The sequence below is a fragment of the Platalea leucorodia genome, assembly GCF_965183815.1.
Source record: "Platalea leucorodia genome assembly, chromosome: 2".
NCBI lineage: Eukaryota > Metazoa > Chordata > Aves > Pelecaniformes > Threskiornithidae > Platalea > Platalea leucorodia.
In genome coordinates, this window is record NC_138824.1 from 73,946,372 (window position 1) to 73,967,030 (window position 20,659).

General features: G+C 42.6%; 1 protein-coding gene across 2 annotated transcripts in view; it reads right to left on the bottom strand.

Annotated features, from left to right (window-relative positions):
- SLC9A7 (solute carrier family 9 member A7) overlaps positions 1–20,659 on the bottom strand; it is a 77,340-nt gene that overhangs the window by 8,795 nt on the left and 47,886 nt on the right. The window contains exons 11-15 of one of the 2 annotated variants that reach the window (XM_082304710.1): positions 19,683–19,794; positions 17,591–17,744; positions 10,462–10,521; positions 4,956–5,019; positions 2,327–2,409 (exon numbers count right to left, since the gene is read on the bottom strand). In XM_082304710.1, coding sequence (XP_082160836.1) covers positions 2,327–2,409; positions 4,956–5,019; positions 10,462–10,521; positions 17,591–17,744; positions 19,683–19,794 — 473 coding nt within the window. The remainder of the gene's footprint in view (positions 1–2,326; positions 2,410–4,955; positions 5,020–10,461; positions 10,522–17,590; positions 17,745–19,682; positions 19,795–20,659) is intronic. The other variant, XM_082304711.1, reaches the window with a different exon arrangement.

The following is a 20,659-nucleotide window of genomic DNA, read 5'->3' on the forward strand; positions in this document are numbered from 1 at the left end:
CTCTAAGCACAGAGAGAATCAAGTCTACTTGTGAAATATAACACAGCTTCCCTGATGCTCTCAACAGATCAGGTGCTTGGGGGAAAGCTGGGGTTAAAAGAGGGGCTGTTTTAGCAGAGCCTGGCATAGCATGTTTACTTGAGCGTGTAGCAGCATGATTATGCCACTGCAGAGTTATATTTCCTCCTTCCCTCCCCCAGTAACAGTGTGGCTACACCCAGTCCTGGAAAGAAATAAACTCTCCCCCTTACACTAACCTACCAGCCTCTGCGTTGCCCTGTGGCAGACAGGCACGCAGTGACTTGGTCGTAATAAAACAGGCCCAGTAAAAGACATCTGGTACTTCATCAAAGTTGCAGTTTTCTTCATGTTTAACAATTGTGGGTGAACCCATGGAACAGCCCATGACATTCAATGAACTCTGCATTCCACAGGAATGAAGTTCCCAGTTACCCATCCACACAGAGCTCTGCAGGCAATTGGAGCACACTGCCAAGTGCATCTTACTTCATCTTTCTCAAGTTAAGTTCCCTTGCAAAGAGTGAATTTTGAGACAATCTGCCTTTTTACCCACAAACCAAGTGAATGCATTAGCAAAAAATATTTTTTACATTTAGCCATGGGTGGCAGTTCTAAAGATCATCCCTTCCATGCAATTTAAGGCCACCCAGCTGACGTTTATCTGAATGCCTCCTTGCAACAGAAGGAGCAGAATTTTACCTCTAAGATACAGGAAGGCAATTCTGCCCCTGGACATCAGTTTCCTTGGCACAGACTTCACTGAAACCTTCCCTAAAGATTGCTAGTCACCACTGAAAAAGCAAGTGCACTACCAGCATCCTTTACATTTCTGTGAAATAGCTAATTAAGCTGTAATTTTCACCTAGCACTCCCCCCGCCCTTGCTGCAGCTGCTGGGGACTGCCCTTGTGCTAGCGCCAGCCGAGGGGAAGTCAGCATTGCCAACTACTCCATTTTTCATTGGGCACGTACCTCTTGTAAGGGCGGGGGAAGAAGATAGTTCTGCTTCCTTCTTAAAAAGACAAAAAAGCAGCAGTCAGCCACAGCCAGACCCTTCCGTGCTCTTATCACAAAAGTTGGTTTTTTTGTTTTTTAAATAACAAAAGTTGACCTCAATACACTGACACCAGCCGCTACAAATCAAAGTGTTAACTTGAAATCACTTACATTTATGAATATTTAAACTAGCACACACACTCCCTCCTGGGCTTTGACCCAATACTACTGCATCTGAAAGTATCAGTCACAAACAGATTTTATCCTGAACAGACAAGTGCTATAGGATCTGAATGCTTTCAACACTATACCTGGGTTTCCCTGGGTGGGAAATCTTGATGCACAAGGCATGGAAGAAAACTGCTGTGCTCCAACCAGGCCAGCAATCTCTCATCAACCAATGGCCAAGACCCCAGTGAAAATACTCACTTCTCAGATGCAAGCTGCAACAAGATTAAGGCCCAGGTATTTACATATATTTAACTGCCCCAGAAATTACTACGAACCAAGAACCAAAACTTCTTTGAATTTCTGGGTATAAGTAACTCGCCACGGCCACCAGATTATCTTTGCCATTTTCCACTAAGTGAGTGTAAGCTGTTAAGGAGGGGCACCTGTATGACATACCGATTAAGAATATGCTAAGTAGACTAAAAAAACCACAAGCATGAAAGACAGGACAGATACACAAAAATTGCTCAGAAGCTTAAACAAGGCTATCTAAATAGTATAATGGCAGCTTCAGAAAGGTTGTACAGTACTATATACACACAAGGACACTCTCTGCTTTAACACCCATAGGAAGTTCTGGATATACTGAAGGGAATAAGCTGGATCACATGTAGATTTTCAGTTCCAGAACTTCCTGTATCAGCAATGGGTTTCCAAAGAGGACTTCATCACAAAAGCAGATGGCTCATCAGAGCAACGAGTGGGGGCTTAGACACATACAATGAACTGGAAAACTAGTTTTTGCTATGAGCATCGGTGAAGATAACAGATTAATGGAACAAATCAGAGGATCGGAAATAGTTAATTGGCTGTCTTATTGTTTAGGAAGGAACTTCAACTCCTAGAACTGACTGGTTTCTGTCCTCCAGCAAGCGTGACATACCATGCATTAGAGAAAGGAAAGGTCCATCTTCCGAGTCAGCAAGTTCAAGCTTCAGTTCTGTGCCTTGAACCTGTCAAATACTTGATTTTTCTCCTGTGTGACTCTCTCAAGTGCTTAAGGCTACATATGGGTACATGGAAAGGAAAAAAGTGAACATTTCATGCCTTGAAGCTAAGCTGTGTTTTCAAAAGGATACTTATGGTCAAAGCTATACCATAGTCTGAAGAGCCAAGCACTTTCCTGCTTTGTTCTGTTCCTTCTTTCAGAATCTGGGCCATCCTAAAAATAAGATAAAAAAATATTCAATGATTTCAGGCAGGAAAAACACCCCAAATCACACATTCCAATCATTCACGTTACAATGTCCTGTCCAAAAAAGCCAAATTACTTCAATACTGTACTTGGACTGCAGAAGAAAACTATTTTAGAGACATGCTTATACTGAGAAGGTTACTTTCCCTAGAAAGACCAGAAATGACTGCAGAGAAGTAGGCCCTCTTCATTACCCTCAAGTTACCTTAATGAGCCCTCTACCACCAAGTTCCCTTTAGTCTAAAAGCTTATTGCACAGTTAATGCAGTAATGGATACAGAAATAAGTCCAAAACTGACAAATAAGCCTCATTGGTGTCCCATCCCCATTCTCCTGCCCAAATAAATCAACTGGAATAATCCAGCCTGATCCCTATTTATTGCTTGCTTGGCTTCCGTAACTCTAGGTCTATTCGATGTTCTTTCCTTAAGCCTATTGCTTCCTTGGAAGAATAAGGGCATTTACCATACCTGATAAACTCTCGCAAACCTGATGGAAAATACTACACTTAAAAGAACACGCTTAACAGGGAATCCGCATAAAATCACAATTGAGGAAGGTCATGCAAATTTCCTAAGTTCTAGATCAAGCTCAGATATATCTAACACTGCAAACAGTGTTAAATATAATCCCTTCACTAACTGTGCTGCGAGTCATCACACCAGCTGGTCTGCAGCTGCATTTGTTTTTACTTTTGTTACTGTTTTGGGTTGGGTTTTTTTTTGGCCAGAGGCCAACGTTAAACACAGGAAAACAGATGAAGTGAGAATGCCTTCTATGAATCATCTTCCAAACTACTAGAAAAGAACAAGATGGGATTGCCCTGTGTATTTCTGATCTGCAAAAAATCCATGATCCACCAAGAGTTAAAGCTTAGTACATTTTCACTCCCAAATGATGTATTTTCTTTAACTGTGACATGCTGCTAATCTTGGCTTGGTGAAAGAAAGAGGAATCCAAAGGGAACTGACTAATGGAGTCCATTAGGAATGCAACGCACAGCTAAAGAAGGAAACAAATGGGTAAGTGCTCTATGTTTACATGGGAAAAAAGCAAACAAGTTATTTCCACCCAGACACTGAATGAGAACAGAATACCCATGCTCTGTTTCTTGTTAAAGCAATTCCTCAAATACTGACAAGCTCAGTCTGAACTGGCCAAAGCCATCTTACTACTTCCTAACCTTGGCTTTATGCAGTAACTGTAGCTTTCATTGTAGAAGGTGTTTTGAGGCCTGGCCTTGTGGTTGTGTCCAGATAGCTAGAAAACCAAGTTCACCCTTTTTGGTACCCAAACCCACCATCTCAGAATCTATTTTGTGTGCTGGACACAGGGGCTTCTACAAAGAACACAGAGGTGCCTAATGCAGTTTCTGCAATGAAGGAGATGCTTCCTGAGCAAGTAACTCTTACCTGTACAATCTGTGACAAAAAAAAAAAAAAGGGCAAGGCAGAAGAAACCAATAATAAGGAAGCTGATCCCTGATACAGCAAGTATCCCATGCATGTATTTGTGACCAGCCTGAACACCAGCACCATACAATCTGAGGTTTACAAAGCAGAGTTCACCCACTTGCACCCTATGCATCCTCCGGGTCCAAAGTCATCCGTCTTTCCTGCCATTCGACTTCCTCTAGCAGGTTGCTACGTAAGCAACCAGTTGTGCTACTGAACAACTAGTGTCAAGCAGTACTCTGGGAGAGTGTAAACTGAGGTCTGGACAGAGGAAAGTCCCAGTTACGCCTCAGGAAATGTTGGGTTGTTCTCCCCGCCCCCGACCTTTCACTCCTGTGAATTCACTCAGTTTATAGATGACGACAACTGAAACTTCTGCTATGAACAACATTCTTTCGATAGTCTTGTTTGCCAATAACATATTGCAGGGGAAAAAAGTCAACTCTTGGGTTGTTACTGACGCATAGAAAGCTGCACTCAAGATTCACAGCAGCAGTTTCCCGAATATAAATGACAGTTTTCCAGTGCTCCTTTTGCCTCATACAGGTGGTAGGTAGCACAGGCAAGATCCAGCTGGCTTGTGGTATGGTATACAGGAGTTGAGATTGGATTAGCATCTTAATCTTTGATTCTAAGCAAGTCCAAGGGCCAAAATTTGTTATCAATTATTGAACAGAAGCCAAGAGGATTATCTCTGGGTCAGTCTTGGGGAGGACTGTTTATGCTGTAGCATGTTAAAAGCAAGCATGTTGGGTGGGTAGGGGAAGAGGAAAGCACATTATTAAATAGATTATATTAGTAGATTTGGGATGTTTTTTGATGCCATATATATATATATATACACACACGTATATACAAAAATTTGAATGCTGCAGCATTACACCCTACAGCACAGAATGTTTTTCAGTAGGCATAACTTGAATATAATAAAGTAAAATGCATTATTGACTTCCCAGCTAGGAGAGAAAGGTTTTATCCATGCTCATAGCTTCTGCAGTTCTTTATCGTCTCCGTTACAAAATAAGATCAGCCTAATGGAAAAGTTATGTAATTACTTACTCCTTGTAAGACTTGAAAGCTGTCATTAGTAGGTGGAGGATCCTGATCTGGGTCAACCCCAACCCTACAGAACATTAGGAAAACAAAGCAAGTGGTGTTACGGAGGGTTGCAAATGCTGTAAGCTTGGCAGAATGCATTTTAAAAGCACTTTAAGCACCCAGCAAAGCTGCATTCAGAGAAGCTATAAGAATAGCTTGAGGAAGAGCTGTCTATTATTCCCCTGCAGTTACATAGCTATAAACAAGATACTTTTTCACTCAAGCAGCAATTACCTGTAGGTAACACCTTCAACTCCATCTCGGCATCAACTTTAACTGCTTACCTTTGTTGCCAATTCTCCTAGGACACTGGCAAATACTATTTTTGGCTTAAAAGGTGAACTGTGGGTGGCATCCGCTTCAGTGGAGAGCATCCCTTATGTCCAGCAGCAAGAAACCAGAGCCTAAGGATAAGCCCAGCCTAAATATTTGACACAGCAAATAACTTAGATGCCAGATAGGCCTGAGAATGGCTCAATTATATGATTTGAAAAAGCCACACACACACACACACCAAGTTTTAATGCACTGTGTGAAGCAACAAAAATACTTTTAAAGACTCATAATATTAATTTGCTGCAAGTTTCATTCACCTAACACAACACAGCCGCAGTGGATTAACAAGAGGTCCGCATAGTCCAGCCTCCCACCTGAGTGAGGGAGGGTCTGTATAATGAGATGGTAATGATTACAAAATAATATGTTAATAAGAAACTGTCTACTCACTTTTGCATAGTTAGCGAGTATCTTATTACTGAACCATTCTTTCATATAGTGCTCCTATCCAAGATAGGTATTTAATCCTTGTAATTATGTTCAGGTTTTTTCCCCACATACAGAGTCATCTTAACCCTTCGGCACATTTGGCCTGGGAATTTATCGGCAATGACCAGCCTCCAGACTAAAAAGCTTCACCAGTTTAAGGGGACACTGGACAAACAGGTTGGGTACTGGATTGTAATACATGCTAAAATAAAACCCCACACACAAGAGCTCTGAAAGGTTACCAGAACTTAGATGTTACTGCTTAGTCTATCACTAAGCAGTGAAGACATGGTAAGAATGGTTTTCTGCAGAGAAACAAGTTACCTAATGAAGCCTTATGCAGAAAACTGACAAGCAATGTCAGGAAACTCGCTCTGTACGGCATTATATGTAAGATTGTGCATTCCTTTATAAATACACATAAAAATAAAAAAAAGATTTGTGGCTTTCCAGACTCCATCTGGACACTGGGGAGGTTCAACACACTATGCACAGCAACCACGCTCATGTTAGCCGTGCAGCTGGAAATATGAAGAGGGAGCTCAAGAAGCTCGTTCCAGAAGATGAACATAGCTTGCATTCCCTAAATAGTTTCAACTCAGTGGGCTACCCATTCACTTCACAGTACATAAGAAAACCAAACAATTCAGAATGTCTCAGCTTTTACTTGACTTACAAGGTTGTGCATTTGTTTGGGGGATTTTAACTGCCCTTAGGCAGGGGAAGGGAGCTTAGTGGAAGACCGAAGCAGGATGACCATACTGTTGAGTGAAAAGTCACAGTACACCACAGGCCAAGTATTTGGGTTCACTGTTGTGCTGAAGAGGGAGAGAGCACTTTTCTATATTAAAATGGGTCAACTTTTAGAAAAAAAAAAATTCTTACTACAGAGATTTCTTTCAATATTGAAATAGTACATCGACATAGACTTGTCCATTTTACTTTTTTTTTTTTTTTCCAAAGTTATTCTTCAGGTGAATTTATATTTTGAGTATTTCTAAATAATTCTTTTCTATAAATCACTTTTTTTTTTTAAGTTCATGTTTCAAAGTGTGTTCCTCAGTTCACAGATTAACACAAAATACATTACTATTTTGAATTCCCATTACTATTTTTTTTGTATCTTTCAACCAGCATCCTGTGTCTCTTATCCTCTACTCTAGCATGAATTGTATAGGAAGCTTTTTTTTTTTTTTGTAGCAAGTCTGCCTGTTTCACAGTATATAGACCCTGGTTTCATGACAAGCATCACATTTTTGCAGGCCCTGCCCCCAAATTTCTAACAAAGTTTCGTCTTTATCACCTGAAACAAAACAATACCAAAACCAGTCAAGTCATTCCCAACCTCCTTTAGAGTGAAGAGAAGCACAGAAAACATTTAGTTACTTCGTCCTTACTTAACTACTTCCATAATTAAAAGCACAAGTAAAGCTGATGCATGTATGTCTTCAACCTATTTTTTTTCCTGGTGGTTAAAAGAAAAAATCCATTTCACATCCTTAAGTACATTTAAAAAGCTTCCTGTAATTTAAATATGCTGTAAAGGCCAATATCAATTCTCATTTATTTAACCAGTTTTTAAATTAAGAAAAATTGTTACTGGTTTGATTTATGCAGATCCCCTCTCAAAGAGCAGTGGCACAGAGAGGGTAGCCTCCCTAATGACGGTGGTGTTTTGCTCAAACCCCCTAGCAGAAAGGCAGGTGAGCAAGCAAGCTCTGGTTGAAAACAGTGTTTTGCTGAAGAGGCACGGACTGCGTGAGGAGGACTGGGGGGCACGTAGGCTGTGGGACAGCCAAGGCCAGGGCAGTGCAGATGCCAGCAAGCATCTTTGTTTTCCCCTCTACCCTTTCTGAAAAGCCCATTGCAGCAGTTGCGTGTGGATTCCCCGCACATGTACAATACCAATTCAAATATGTAACTCTTAAAAAGCAGGTGTCAGATGAAGAAAATGAGCAGTCTTTCAGCTGTAACAATGCCTGTATGTCCCAAAACTGGTGAAAAACTCATCTATGTCCCCCATTGGCATCAATTTGGTATTTGATAGATACCTTAATACTTCAGTACAGACAGTTATTAGTACATAAAGTTCAGCCATCTTTATTTCTGGTTTGGGAAGTTTACAGGAATCTGTAGACAAGAGTATGCTAGAGTAAAAATCCAATTTAAGCATACTTCTTCACTCCTCCCTAATTAAAATTTTTTTTTTTGTTTTTAAGGCATAAAAGGTTTTTCACACTTTAAGAACTCTGTAATAGCAAAGGGACTACCATTGAGCTCCTAATGCCCAATACCAAAAGCACTGTGTTTCTGCTCTTAACTGACTCCTGACCTTCTTGGTCCTTAGTTCCAGCTAGAACTTCAGCATCACATGTAGGAGAGCACTTACTCAGATTTGATCCCTCAAACACTAAGCCTATGTATAATTCAGTAACATAAGTAGTGTGGTAGAAAATGGTTGACACACAAAACGTAGAACGCAAAGTGGAAACTCAGTGTATGGAAAAGAATGGTAAAAAAAGCAGATAGAACTACTTCAAGTTCTCCACTATGTAATTTTAAAACGGGTGGAACCATTTCTTCTTATACGTCAAAAACCTTTCCAAGGCCCTGCAACACATAGATGACAAGTTACCAAATACCAGGCTTTATTACGTTCTAGCATATGTAATTAGTGTGGCAACAACCAAGACTGACTGTAATAGTTCTCAAATTCTCTGTGCAAGTTAACGTACTGCATCTCTGGCAAATTTAGTAGTTCGCTGGGAACCTTCAAGTGTGACAGGATACATGAAAAACTTACCATTGCCCCACCCCAAAGAGTTTTCTTTATATAAATACTCTGTATATAGTTATATATATACACACACGTGCATACAAATACACACTCTCCTATAGATGCCAGTTACAGCTTTTTTTTCCTTCCCTTCTTTCTCTATCCATGTACCAGTTCTAGAAACCATCAACTAGAGAAGACTAGGATTCTGGTTTATGTCCACTTTTTTTAGCATCTTCCTATAAAGCAATGTGATAACCCTCAGTTTTTAAAATATAACCCCACAGAGGCTGGGCTAAATCATGTATGAAGTCCCTTCCAATCTAGAATCATAGAATCGTTTCGGTTGGAAAAGACTCTTAAGATCATCGAGTCCAACCATTAACCTAGCACTGCCAAGTCCACCACTAAACCATGTCCTCAAGCACCACGTCTACCCGTCTTTTAAATACCTCCAGGGATGGAGACTCAACCACTTCCCTGGGCAGCCTGTTCCAGTGCCTGACCACCCTTTCAGTGAAGAAGTTTTTCCTAATATCCAACCTAAACTTCCCCCGGCGCAGCTTGAGGCTGTTTTCTCTAGTCCTGTCCCTTGTTACTTGGGAGAAGAGACCAACCCCCACCTCGCTACAACCTCCTTTCAGGTAGCTGTAGAGAGCAATAAGGTCTCCCCGCTGCCCCCTCTTCTCCAGACTAAACAACCCCAGCTCCCTCAGCCGCTCCTCATAAGACTTGTGCTCTAGACCCTTCACCAGCTTCGCTGTCCTTCTCTGGACACGCTCCAGCACCTTGATGGCCTTCTTGTAGTGAAGGGCCCAAAACTGAACACAGTATTCGAGGTGTGGCCTCACCAGTGCCGAGTACAGGGGCACTATCACCTCCCTGCTCCTGCTGGCCACACTAGTCCTGATACAAGCCAGGATGCCATTGGCCCTCTTGGCCACCTGAGCACACAGCTGCACCATGTTCAGGCGGCTGTCAACCAACACCCCCAGGTCCTTTTCTGCCAGGCAGCTCTCCAGCCACTCCTCCCCATGCCTGTAGCGTTGCCTGGGGTTGTTGTGAACCAAGTGCAGGACCCGGCACTGAGCCTTGTTGAATCTCATACAGTTGGCCCCAGCCCGGCGATCCAGCCTGTCCAGGTCCCTCTGCAGGGCCTTCCTCCCCTCCAGCAGATCGACACTTCCACCCAACTTGGTGTCGTCTGCAAACTCACTGAGGGTGCACTCGATCCCCTCATCCAGATCATCAATGAAGATGTTGAACAGGATCGGCCCCAACACTGAGCCCTGGGGAACACCACTTGTGACCGGCCACCAACTGGATTTGATTCCTTTCACCACCACTCTCTGGGCTCGGCCGTCCAGCCAGTTTTTAACCCAGCGCAGAGTGCACTTATCCAAGCTGTGAGCAGCCAGCTTCACCAGGAGAATGCTGTGGGAGACAGTGTCAAAGGCCTTACTAAACTCCAAGTGGACAACATCCACAGCCTTCCCCTCATTCACTAAGCGGGTCACCTTGTCAACCTGAACAGTTGTATGAAGTAACCCCAAGGAATACTTAAGAATACCTGTGTGATTAAGGATCATAGGATCGCATCCATGATTTATCAGCTTTCAAGTCTTCCCAGGCCAGAGACGCTAATTTTGCTTCATTAATTACCCATACACAAGAGTTAAAGGATGTGGTGTTTTGTGTGTTTTGTTGTGTTTTTTTTTAAGCTAAAGACATGATGAGTGATCCACACTCTCCCAGCTCAAAAGAAGAGAACAGACTCAGAACTGAGGAACGCCTATGGCACTCTGCAGAGAAGGAGAAGCAGCAGCAGCATGCCATAGTATAGAAAAAGAGCACACGCTTAGTGTTATAAAGACGAAGAAAGCCAAGCACCAGGTTAATTTGGTATAAAGGAAAGCACAGTGTCACCTGAAATACAGCCAGCGGCTTTCACTCATCTCTTCCACCGATGGAACATGGTCATCAACTCTGGTACAGTACAAGAATGCAATGTGAGTAACAAAATGCTCATGAGATGGTAGCTTTACAGAGCTCCCTAGCAAAACAAAATAAACCAACAAAAAAGCCTACCCAATCAAAAAAGATAAAAGCATACAAGAATAAGAATGACAGAACAATGGCAAAGTGACAAAAATCATAAAAATTATCAACAGCAGGACTTTATGATTGAGATGTCCAGTAATGCTCTTCATTCTTTCAGATTCAGGCTGGTAAAACACCTGTATTCATGACAGGCTACCTTCCGTAGAAAAGTGGATTCAATAGCTCTCAAGAGAGCTGCTACACAGAGACAGACCCAACCTAAAACAATTCCTACCACTTCAGACCTGCGCATGGTCTAGAAGAGAAAAGTCATTACAGAAAGTCATGACAGAGGCCATCAATACTGCCTAGTTTCAGAGCAGTCCAATACAACTGGAAATATGTACCAAATCACTCAGTTGGCTTAACTAAGAGTCTTCAACATAATAAATCTCCAGTCACAGCAGAGTGTGCTTTTACTCATTTATTTGCCTTTTTCAATTATACTTAAAAAAAGAAAAATCCAAGTGAAAGCATGTTTGGTTTCTAGTACTTTCCATGTAAATTCCTTAGGAGCTTGTGTTCCCCCCCGCCCCACCCCGTTTTTCCATGCAGGCATGCTACATGAACTATGTATTGCTTATGTGAAATAAAACCCCAGATGATCAGAAACGCACAGAGGCCTCACTTTACAAAGAGCAGGTGTACACATCCTGACTGCAGGCTCCCATCTCGATGAACTAAATATTTAAGGCCATAGCTTGTGCTATGAAGAGCACATACTCATCTAATCCTTGAAGGTCAAGGCAAATACCAGACTTTGGATAGATTTGTTTTGGATTTGTGGTTCAATAGTTCTTCTCCGGTACCAACATAGACTCCAGGTCAGCGCACTCTGCTCCAAAAGGCCAACACTGAGACAGCTCTGCATACGCAGCAAAAGCTAAAATTAAAAACTGCTCAATAACTTCCCTTCTATGACTTATTTCTCTTTGCTGTATCTTTGCCAAGTTAGTATTGGGAAGTTTTCCCAGATGTCTGCAATGAGTGCAGCGTTTTTGGAAAATTTTAGCTATTTTGGAAGATTTTAGCTATTTTGGAAGAGTTCAACTGTTTCTCAGAAGATGGCTGAGGAAGATAATTCCCACCATGTGTAATAAAATAAAACCTAATCACTAAAAAAAACCCAACAACCTGGAATTTGGAAAAGTTGTTTCAGGTTGGTTTTAGGGTGCCTTTGGGTACTCCTTTACTTGGCTTAACCAAGATAATGACTCCTGAAACTGCCTACTGAGGCTTGCCAGAGCTTGGCAGTTAAACCCATATCACCCATGTGCTCTAGACATATCTCAACCCAGCTCCTACAGGGTCTGAGCCTTCCCCACACTTCTCTCTGGTGTGAATTGCTATATTTCAGAGCACAAGAACAGAGATAAGGAAGCATCTTCCATGCTTACTTCCAGACATCCAAAAGAGGAGGCAACCTCTTTCCTACCAAGGGAAAAACCCAGAGGGGTGAGGCTGAAGGTTCGGTGGCTGCACTGCACCTCCATTAAGAGAGATTCAAGATTGATGATAGGAGATTGGGAAAGAAGGAGGAAGGCGGGAGAAACTAGATAGGGAAAGACGACTGGAGAAAACAGTGCAGAAGAAGATATGGTGACAGGAAAAAGCCCACAACCGAGGGCGAGGGACAGCACCTGTGTCTGTGCATCTCCCCTTCAAGGGCAGCAGAGAACAGCTAGAAGGCAGTGAAGGATCTAAGTTCTACAACGGTGGAAACAGGCTGCAAAATAGAAGGGTGTAACCTCCTGTCAGACATCCCCCACTCCAGTCCAGAACATAACAGAAGGCTGGATCCCAGCATCAACACTCGCCTCCTGCCATCGCAGCACACTGAGGCATGGTATTTAAGAAATGCACATTTTATTGTTGGACCACCCTGGGTAATACAATAAAGTATAACCTGAGACTGCCACCAAGCTGTCAGTTCTACCACCATCCCAGAGAGTTAGGTAGTTCACATAGCAGCTGTGTGAGAGTTAGTGTTTCCAGATTTCTTTTTCAATTTGCTCATTTAAAGGGGGGGGGGGGGGGGGGGGGAAATCACTAAACAGAAAAAGATTGTATTTGCAAAGTCAGACATAAGGCAGTAAGTATCTAAGTTGACATTGTCTGTGCAACCTTTTACAGTAGAAAGCTCCTTAAAATATTTTAAATTGAAAGATATAATGCTTTAAGATTTAGAAAAAGGTTGCTAAGTATAACTGAAATTACTTCATTAAAATAAACAAACTTCCTCATTTGAAGCAGATTATGAAGAAGAGGAAGGCATTAATCTACATGTTGCTTCATTCAACATGAAAAGAATCAGGTCAATAACCTCTAATGAAAAATGGAGAAAACATTTTGCAATACAAATGCTAGGAGTTCCCTTTTTTCCTGTGACAGATAAATGAAACGATAAGTCAGCTACTTTTCTGAAAAGAGGAACTTTGCCAGTGGTTTTGATTTACAGGGCTCTTGAGTTTGCTGAAATTGTTAAAACTTCAGGCAGGAAATTGTTTTTTGTTTTAGTCTCAAAGGATGAGACTATATTTTTAATATCCAAGTCATGCTGTAGTTTCTAAGAAAAAAAAAAATCTGCTACTAGAAAAGTATAACTGTTTACCACTCTCATGCTTGGATACGTCTCACTGATAGACAGCCAAGAAATTCAAACACATAACATCATGGCTTTAACTCCAGTTTCTGGCGTTCATTTTTAACTTGCTTAGCACCAAGTGGCAGAAACCAAAAGCATCTAAAGATCCCATTATTTTTTACTTGGATTTTGCTGTCATTACCTCATTTTCCCAACCAGTTAAGCCGTAAAGTAAAGTTAAATCTCTGCTACAAACTGTAGGTCTTCTGCTTAGCTGTACATTTAAGCCTGATCACTGGTAACATACCCTATCTGGAAAGATACCCGCTCTTCTGATTACTTGAGATATTCAGAACAGAGCAAGGGGAGGCAGAGGGCATTTTTGCCTATTTTCCTCCTTACACTGCTTTTTACTTTACCAAAACTTAATTTTCATATTAGCCTGTCTATCCCTCACCTACTTTTAATACATTTCACATCATGGGAGAGAAGGGACTACCAGAAGTAAAGAACAAAGCACGCATCCCAATTGCTATGCAATTAATGCTGAGGCCAGAGGCACGTGCCTCTGAGCCACAGCAAAGCGATTCTGGGTCCTTGTGTAGGCATTGCCCCATGTGTGCACACAACTGCCTCCCCGTGAACATAGTGGTATCAAACCAGGCTGAATGTCTTGGCTGAAGTCAGCTCTCTAGTACTGTTCCACTTAAATCATGCAGGTACAACCTTAAATAAGACCCTTTGGTGTTGATGCCTGTCTTAGCTCCTCTGACTTGCCCAGTACAACAGACACGTGCCTGCAGTTCCTAGGGGCGCAGCTCAGCCCATCACAGCCCACAGGAACTATTGACGGGGTCACCCAGAAACCCCACTGATGGGCAGACCACTACCCACAGGAGTACAGTAACACCATTCTGCCACGCAATTAGCAGGCAAGCTAAACCAGCCTAAAGGGTCAGTCAGCTTGGTTGACTCTTCCCTGAAGCAGGCCCTTGTCTTCCCCTCACCTTCACTCTGCAGCAAGGCCAACTACTTCATGAGGACTTTGTAATGGCTGACTGGCTTTCCGTCTTTCCTTCCACAAAGGCCAAGGTCAACCAGGATACAACCAGTGTGAACTTCACACCAGAGCTGGTCTTTTAGGAGTCCACACAAATCCTGACATTTAAGTCCAACACACAAATGGCATTAGTTTCCTACGCCTCTTCACTTAATCTAGGAAGCAAACCGCCTTTTTTCTTTTAACCTCTTTTCTACTAAATAATCCTGTATGGGAGCACTACTTATTTCCAGCCTCTTGCAATCTAACCTAACGGACAAGTGCCAAGGCTCAGAAAGCATCCCAGGCCACCCCGGGGACAAGTGACCTACTGCACAGCCTCAGGACTGCATCAGCACTATAGACTGTGCTGCTGAGCAAGGCACTGGGACAGCATTTCATCTTCATCTCCTCCTGCCTACCTCTTCCACTGGGTGGAAAGGGATGGAAAAGAGAAAAGAAGCATATTTCTAAAATTCAGCTGGAAACTAATTTGTCCCTTTCTTAAATCTGCAAGGTCAGACAGGACTTCTTGCTTTCCAGCAGAAAGAAGGGCTCTATCACAGTGGGTACTTCACCAGCAGTTTCTAATTCTCGATCAGCTGCACACGGCTGCCACCTCCTGGCACAAATCTGATTCCATGTGTCAAAAAGTGCAGTCTCCATCACTAATAGAGCAGTGCCTATAAAGGCAGCTGTAGGCAGACCCATGCAGTTCTCTAAAATACTTCCGATGTAGAGTTCTCTTATTTACATGATATCCTTCCCTTAACAGGGAGGTTAACCATTTATTTCCTGTCAACCATGCCAAACAAATGGCAGTTAAAATTACTGCTTACTAGCAAGGGTGGGTAAATCTCCTACAGCCAAACACTCAAAATTATGGTTCGACCAACTGCTTTTTGTCAGCTGCTCCTCTAGGAATGGTATCATAGCCTTTCCAGCTGTTCTGCCTTGTTGGCCACATCAATGATTTTTGCAAGTATAACCTAACCAAAGGGCAAGCCTGGAACAGATACGGTGTTAGCCCTTGCTCCCTTCAGGAACAACTCATCAGCCAGGCTCAGGGACTCTCATTACTGAACCAGATTAGTCCTGCTAAAGGAGTAAGTGCATATTCTTGGATGCTTGCACAAACTGCTTCCTCAGCTCGATGGAGAGGAAAGAAAAGGGGGGGGAAAGCTGCTACCTCAGAACTAGTTTCCAGTTGGCCAGGAGCTGGGGCCTCATGCTAGAATTCAGTCCTGTCCTACTGCTGACAACTGAAGGAGCCCTGTGGCAGAGAGAATGGTTGACTGCACTCAGAAGCTGCCTTCTGATACAGGCAGACTGAACACAATTCCTCTTCACTTAGTTGTTCAGCAGCACATCCTGTCCCTTGCTGGATGACAAGGTTTGAAGGAAATCTTCAGCTATGCTCCCTCAACAAAAGAGGTGCAGGCAGCAGAGCAGAAGGCTCAGGATGCCAGCATCTATGCTGAGAGCTGTTAGAGTCAGTTTTGTTGACCTGGTTGCAGCCATGCTTTGGAAGATGCTTTGGAATCCACTCAAGTGGAGATCAGACAAGGGATATCCTCACATTGGCCATTGCAGAGGCTGCAGGCAGATCTTGGCAGACTTTGCTCAGCCATTGCAAGCAGACTGCAAGCAGCATTCTTACCTGCATATTGCTGGCCAGAACTCATCTCCCGTTCCCTTGTACCCCACACCTCGGACAGTCTATGCACACTGCCGGTTATGCAGACACTGTACCTGCCCTGCTTGCGGGGATGTATTAGTACAGTTTTTCCTTATATATCACCATCAGACAGAGATCTCCTCCTGTTGTCAGAGGCGCCAAATGGAAAGCTGCACATGGCACCTATTCCAGGTACCTTTTTAAAGTCGTTACATAGCTCTCATGTGGGAACAGAAACCAGTCCGGCTGGGCTCAGAAATATCGTTATGTTGTATCTCACGATCATTAATGACACAACTGCACTGGAATTGTTTTTGTTGTTGACTTCACACCAGGTGTTGCATTACCTCTTGTTAGCAACATGGCCTTCAGAGAGCCTGACTACATGGAAGTGATGCTTCTTTCTGGTGTGCTAGCCAAACAGCTGGAACTTGCATTTAAAGACAATTTTAAAGGACAGAAATGGATTCATTTAGCACCAAAAAAAGGAAACCGTGATTTCCCAATGTTTGCTGTTAGTCAGAGCTGAGATACTGTAAATCACTGCTGCAATGCCTGTCTCCAACTGGAAGCGTGCTACTTTCAATGAGAAGAGTTCACAAGCATTTCTGGGATTCCTATCCATTTTTTTTTTTTTTGCCAACCTAGAAAGCACCTGCTACCTATTGCCACGAGCAGTTCACTTAGGTTTTCCAAAAGTGGCACCAGTCCCTAAGAATGATCAGTTCTTCCAAAGACTGAAACTGGTTTTACCCGAGATTGTTTTTTCCTATCCTATCACAAGACAATGAGATACAAATCCTTGTTAACTCAATTAGAAAGCAAGACAAAGTAAGCTTTCACGTGCCAAAGAATACAAATAATTTACACATGAAAAACACATTGAAGGGTTTGTATAGCATGTATTGTTTTAATTTCACTCTGTTTACCTTCGTTCCCCCAACTGCCAAATATTTCACAGAATGGTACCATATGTGGTCTTTAACAATGACTGATTCACGATTCTCTAGCACTTCTGTTGATGAGTATCTTCAAACATGAATGTACTTGCAGCCTGAAAGTACTAAGTATTGGCCAGGATTTACAGACAAATGTTTATAATCGTGCTACTTACCATTTTGACAGGTCTCCTCAAAACAGGAGGAAACACGCCCAGAAGACTAGCAGGATCCCATTTATCACAGTTGTTTAGATAACATCAGGTTTCTTTGGATAGATGTTTAAAGTGCATTCAGTTTAGCACCACCCATTAAAGACTCCATTTAACTTAAAAAACGTAACAGGTCCATTACAGAGAGCCAAAAGACAGGGAAATGTCTTAGTATGAAGAGAAGTTTATATGGGACTAGACAGATTAATTCTTTCTTTTCAATATAGGTGCTGCTGTATCAGGCAACACTATTCCATATCCTACTGGGCTGGCAAGGACCTCGATACCTGCTTGCAGAGCATCAGGGAGCTTTAGGCTGAATCCCAGCAGCATCAGTACATTTGCTTCACCAGCCTGCACTAGCACCTTCCTCTATAAAACATAATGTTCTAAATACCTAGAACACCTCTAGCAAGCACCAAGCAAGTTCTGTAGGACAACGCCCGATTAGCGCAGTTGCCACTTGAAAAGTGAAGTTTCCCCAGCATACAGTTGCATACTGACCTGATGTTCAGCCACGACAGCATGGGAGTTGTACCTCCACCAACAATCCACACAGTGAAAAAGACGATGAGGAGAGTTGTTGAGAACATCATTTGATGTGAGTATGTAGCAGTATCTCGTATAGCCAGAGCAAATGCCATGGCTCCCCTGAGACCTATGCAAAAGAATGAAATAGCAGAGCTTCAGAAGTGCAACTGCACCTATTTATAACACAGTATCTTTCCTTGCTCCCTCCCTGCCACACAGGCACAAAGTGTCAGGCAGAAAGCACTGGGCTCCGGCAGGTGTTAATTCCCTCAGTTTTCCTGATAAATTATGCCCTGGGATGATTTAGAACATCATTTGCCCTGGTAGTTTTCTGTAACTTAAAGAATCCACAAGTGCTGAGAAAAGGTGTAAATATTTCCAGATGCTAACAGGAAAGAAATGCAGAAACAAACAAGTTGCAGACAACAGCAAAGTATATTGTGGAAATCAAGGAGCTCCCTGAATCCAAATGAAAATACACACTTTTCCAGTTGATTCCATAACCAAAGCATAAGTTCTTGATGTGAAATTGCTATCAGCTGGAAAAATATTCTAGTTAATAACATGTTCACAGGCAGACTATATTCCCCCCGACTCCCCTGCCAATTATGAAACTCCACTAGCAAGGACAAGCCATGGCATTTGGCCATCTGCAGACTTCTTTATTGGGGGAATCACAGGATAGTTAAGGTTGAACGGACCTCTAGAAGTCATCTGGTCCAACTCCCCTGCTCAAGCAGGGTCACCTGGAGTAGGTTGCCCAGGACCACGTCCAGATGGCTTTTGAATATCTCCAAGGATGGAGACGGCACAACCTCTCTGGGCAACCTGTGCCAGTGCTTGGACACAGTAAAAAGTGTTCCCTGACATTCGGAGGCAACCTCCTGTGTTTCAGCTTGTGCCTATTGCGTCTGGTCCTGTCACTGGGCACCACTGAGAAGAGCCTGGCTCCCTCTTCTTTACACCCTCTTGCATACAGAGGCATCCCTGGCACTTCTTGAGGATGCACACATTTAGACACAGACACGCACTCCATGATTTGCTTTAAATGACAAACTTAAACAGTTTGTGTGACAGAAATCGTAAAGGAGTCTAAGTCAAATATTCTGCTTTCTCCAACTAAGTGGGAGAGTGCACCCATAAATACATCTTGATTTTCTCACAGACATCAGTTTCCGCACAATGCTGTCCTGGTTTCAGCTGGGATAGAGTTAATTTTCTTCCTAATAGCTGGCATAGTGCTGTGTTTTGGATTTCGTATGAGAATAATGTTGATAACACACTGATGGTTTAGTTGTTGCTGAGCAGTGCTTACACCAGTCGAGGACTTTCCAGCTTCCCATGCTCTGCCAGGTGCACAAGAAGCTGGGAGGGGGCACAGCCAGGACAGCTGACCCCGACTGGCCACAGGGATATTCCATACCGTATGGCATCATGCCCAGTATATAAACTGGGGGGAGTTGGCTGGGGGGCAGCAACCACTGCTCAGGGACGTGCTGGGCATCGGTCAGCAGGTGGTGAGCAATTGCATTGTGCATCACTTGTTCTGTATATTCTTTTATCATCACTATTATTATTATTATTTTCCCTTCCTTTTCTGTCCCATTAAACTGTCTTTCTCTCAACCCATGAGTTTTCTTACTCTTCTGATTCTCTCCCTGCTCCCACTGCGGGTGGGGAAGGAGTGAAGGGCTGTGTGGTGTTTAGCTGCCTGCTGGGTTAAACCACAACAAGCATGTACATCATCTCAGCTACAAATAACCTTCTGGAAGAGATACATCCCAAATCCCCCATCCCCTTCAGATGCACTTCAAATGAAAATACTCTATTCCCAACATGAGGTGACTGCTTGCTGCCATCAGCTGGCATTTCAAGATGTCAGTCTTCCCAGACATGACACACTTTCTGTAAACATTGGAAGATACATGATGGCATGCTGCAAGAACCATTAAGCCTTCTATTCAGGATGCACAGATGTGGATTATAAAAGCAGAAGGCAGTACTATAAATTGCTTATGAGTTAAAAAATAAGATTTTCCGCTTTAGCAAACATTTTTGCTTTTACCTGAAAACATCATCATGTGCTGAAAGTTCCAGCTGATCTTATGCCTTCTGCCCAGATTCAACAAGAAGGAGAGAGGGTAGATGTGTGCAGCTCTGCCCAAAAAGATTGCAATCTGTTCACAGCTGAGGGTTAAGGATTTCACTGTCCTGATTTATGCACTCTTGGGTAACCAGCTCTAACATAAAGCTTCTGTTTTAGTGAGAGGTTTACATCATGATATCAAGTGTTCTTGTTATCTCTATATAAAACAGACTTTCATCAGTTATGTGCACACAGAACTCATTCCACAGAATGCAAGTTTTAACTAATACAACCAAGTTTTTAATGCACAGTGAAATTATACCTAGTATTAAAATTTCCAGTTGTACAAATGAAGACTTTACTTTAAAAATTCACACTTCAAACAACTATCACCACCACCATTCAATTATGTGTTTCAGACCAACAGAAATGCGGTCCTATGTACAGAAGGAAAACCAACATAAGACCAGCAAGTGGCCACTCCATTACGGCTCCTGCAGAGGCAAAATCTCCTACTGGCTGGCAAGCACTTAAGAGAACAGTTACTATGATGATAAATCCAAAAACCACTTGTCAGCACTAGAATGAAGTTCAAAGAGAGTATTGCAGAAATTCATGACAGTAGGCGGTAAGCTCATTCCCTCCCTTACTGTGGTATAAAACATCCAGCGGCTCCAGTGAAGAAACAGAAAGCTGAATACACCCTCCACCATCTAAGGAATACTTTGGGACAAACTAGAGTGACGTGTTGGAATCCTACAAAACACTGACACAACCAGAAGCCCACCAAACACTGATCACTTGCTGCTGGGATAACAACGTTAGAAGAATGAAACAGCTCTCTTATGGAAAAAGAAATAAAACCACATAAGAGCTCTAGACACCACTGGGTTGTTGCCAGAGCTAAAGTAAAGCAATACAGTCAGCAGGAAATTATGTCTCTAAGAAAATAAGAT